The sequence below is a fragment of the Gekko japonicus genome, unplaced genomic scaffold (genome assembly GCF_001447785.1).
Source record: "Gekko japonicus isolate JY-2015 unplaced genomic scaffold, Gekko_japonicus_V1.1 scaffold795, whole genome shotgun sequence".
NCBI classification, from domain to species: domain Eukaryota; kingdom Metazoa; phylum Chordata; class Lepidosauria; order Squamata; family Gekkonidae; genus Gekko; species Gekko japonicus.
The window spans coordinates 397,583-400,912 of record NW_015171527.1 but is presented as its reverse complement, the minus strand read 5'-3'; the positions used below and the strand labels follow the sequence as shown (position 1 = coordinate 400,912).

The 3,330-nt window shown below is 51.8% G+C and overlaps 1 protein-coding gene across 2 annotated transcripts in view; it reads left to right on the top strand.

Annotated features, from left to right (window-relative positions):
- The first annotated feature begins 679 nt into the window (after window positions 1–679).
- AEBP1 (AE binding protein 1) overlaps window positions 680–3,330 on the top strand; it is a 56,123-nt gene continuing 53,472 nt past the window's right edge. For both annotated transcript variants that reach the window (XM_015419514.1, XM_015419511.1), the window contains exon 1: window positions 680–1,369. In XM_015419514.1, coding sequence (XP_015275000.1) covers window positions 1,102–1,369 — 268 coding nt within the window. In that variant the 5' untranslated portion in view covers window positions 680–1,101. The remainder of the gene's footprint in view (window positions 1,370–3,330) is intronic.

Here is a 3,330-nt window from a genome sequence, read left to right as displayed (position 1 = left end):
GGGGGGGGATCCGGCTTGCTTTTCTTCACGCGGTGTCAGGAGGTTCCTGCGGCTGCAAGCTTTTCACTCTCACAACAGTGAAGAGTAAAGAAGAAGGAGAAAGGGGCAGTAGGTCCCCCCTACGGTCTGCGCCACGACGTTCGCTGCCCCGCGTGTAGGCATCAGTGGCCTTCCCACACCTCCCCAGTACTACAATGAACCGGGGGAGGTTCAAAAGAAACAGATCCCAGGTCGGTTTTTGCTGAGATCTCCGAAGGGGCGTCCTGGGAAACTGCAACTTCTGGAGAGCGCTGGAGAGATCCGGGATTGGCCCGGCGCGGACAGCAGGTCGGAGGCTCCTGGGGGGTTGGGGAGATGTGTTTTAGCCCCCCCCCTTTTGGATAAGGAACAAATGCCAGGGCATTGAGGAAGGCGGAGGGTGGGGGAGCCTCGTGTCTGGCTCTTCCCTCGCTCCGGCTGCCCCCGCACTTCAAACGGCGTCGCGCAACCGCAGGCGCTTCTGGTCTCAATTAGACGGCTCTTGCTTGCGCCGCGCATTCTTCGCTGGAGCTCTTCCTTCCAGCAGGGACCGACGGCGCTTCCCACTGGCTTGCGGAATAATCCCACGGCCGGGTCTGCGAATCCCAGATGATCTGATCAGGGTGGGGTGGGGGGAGGCAGGAGGAGTTGGGAGGGGGAGACGCCACCAGCGCGCGCGAGGTTCCCACCCCTTATTCCAGCCAGGATTACCCTCCTTCCGTCCAATTCCTCCAAATCTTCAAAATTTACCAATCCCCTCTGTATCTTCCCTGCTTTCCAGTTCCCCCTAACTACTTGCCGAGACACCCCCACCCCTTTTCTTTCCCTTTCGCAACCAATCTTTCCAGCGGCAAAAGCTGCCAACTTCATTGAGCTAAAAATAGCCCCTCCTTTTAAAGGACCCTGCCCTGTCTCCCCCCGGTCCCCCAGTCTCCCCAGCTCCGCTCACAAACTTCGAGAGCCCTGGTCGACTGCGTCCCGGCAAGACATTCCCTCCTTCCCCAGCCGCCAAGGAGATCACCCCGCAGGTGAGAAGACAACTCTGAGGCTAGTGTGGGAACGTCGGGACCTCTGCCTGCAGTGATGCGAGCCAGCTTTCCCCTATGGCTGGTGTGCTGCCTGTTCTTGGAGCCTCTGTGCCCCTTGAGACCTGCCCAGGTGGAGGCGCAGACAGTGCTAACGGATGACGAGATTGAGGAATTCTTGCAAGGCTTCCTGCAGAGCGTGGATTCGGAGAACGAGGAGGACGCAGAAGAGAAGGGAGCGGAGAAGGTGGCTCGGGGCGAGGAGGTGCCTGAAAACCCAAGGAGGGTCAAGCCTGCAGGGAGGGACAGCGGCCCGGCCGAAGAAGGTGAGCACTGTCCTTGTATCTTGGCATGAAAGGAGTGGATTGGAATGTTAGAACAGCCCTGGAGCAAGCTAAACTCAGTGCCCACCTGTGTGCTGGCATCATGACAGGGTCCAGTCTGTTTGGGTCTGGAGCCAAGCAGCTCCTGCAGTGCTGGCCACTTGGTTTGGCTTGCGCCTGGCTGCCAGTGGTCCTCCGGGGCAGCAGCCCTCCAGGAACTTTCCCAGTCAGTTAAAGAGCCAGTCCACTTCTGAGGTACTGCCGAGGTGATACTGGGAAGGCCAAAACTGCAGTAGCCTTTTCTTGCTTTCTGTGGCAAGCAGTTCCACACTTGGAGGGCAAAGGCCACTGGCTAAGCAGGTTCTGGTTGGAGGATGACACCTGGAAGATTTCCCTATTAGCCCCACCTCCATCCTGAAAGGTGTCTCCTCCCCAGGAGTGCTACGTTACCGTTGAACGTGTTCGGTGCTGCTGGATTCCACTCTCACAGTGGTTTTCCTCCAGTGTTAAAGGCAGGGCTTCAGCTATAGGTCAAATCCGAAATATGGACACTGTAGTTTAAAAGATCGCCTTCCCCACAATAGAGTGGTTGGGGATCGCCCTCAAAAATGCAGATATCATTTTGCATTTATTTATTTATATCCTGCTTTTCTCTCGAGTTGGGACTCAAAGCAACGTAGAAAGAACATCATTCTCCCCACTTTCTTCTCACAGCAGCAGCCCTGTGAGGTAGGTCAGTCTGAGTTTGTGACAGGCCCGATAGGGGAATCAAATGCCTGGTGGACACTTCAGCAAGATCAGGCTTGTGAGGATCTGTGGATCTCACAAGACTGGCTAGATCTCATGTTGTGTTCGGAAGAAGCTGGGCATCTGTGCTCAACGACAGTCTTCCACGTACATAAGAACATAAGAACATAAGAGATGCCAATGTTGGATCAGACCAAAGGCCCATCTAGTCCAACACTCTGTCACACAGTGGCCAAAAATACCAGGTGCCATCAGGAGGTCCACCAGTGGGGCGTAGGGTGTAGTTTTGGCAGAGCTGTGGATTCTATTGCAGATCTTCCCATGAGAGTTATATTTATTTAAAGCTTCGAGACCAGCTAGTCTTGCCTGTTAGGGATTTTGTGTGGTTGTGTTTTAATGTCAAGGCTTCTATACTTCTTTTAAAGAGAATCTTGGTAGGTAAATGCTTTTCCTATCACTGTATCTGTATGCTGGAGCAGAGAAAGCATCACCTTGGAATTTCTTCTAACCTATAGCTGATAAAGGCACAGAGGCCTTGCAAGAGAAAACTTTGCCAAGCTTAGTTAGCAGAGGCATGTTATGTGTGCTCACATTTCTTATTTCCTTTATCATAAAATCGTATGGTTTCAGAGAAAATGGGACTCTAATACAAATCTCCTAACTTATACTCTATTGTAATATAAACATCTTGAGAATCAAAGCGAACGTATGTGCCCATTTAAAAAGGGAAAGCCTCATTGTTGAAGCCACCCTCATAATCAATACAGCAGATTTTTTTAGTAATTGGAATGTAGCCATTCAGTGGGAGACGTGGTTCGTACTTGTCACTCGTGTAATACTTTTTTGTCTGGGCTGTCTTATGAATTTATTGGCTCTTAAGCTGGCAAAATAATTGATGCAGCAATATTGATGTCCAACAGGGGGCAGACAACATGCTTTTATGGTTCTGTCTTTCCATTTAGAAAGTTGTGCAGTTTCTTGAAGGAGGTCTGATTGGATGGCTGAGAGAAAGGCATTCTTACACTTTAACCTGGGCCCATTGGCAAGCAAATAAACAAACACACAAGCGGACTCTCAAGGACTTGTGTGGTGGGATCTCATTTTCCCTTTCTGCTGTTTTGTCTTTCCCATCCCTGAAAGCCCCCATAGCCTCTCCCCTCGTCCTGCTTTCTTATTTCCCTCCTTCCCTCCCACCCACCCACCTGCATCTGTCTTCG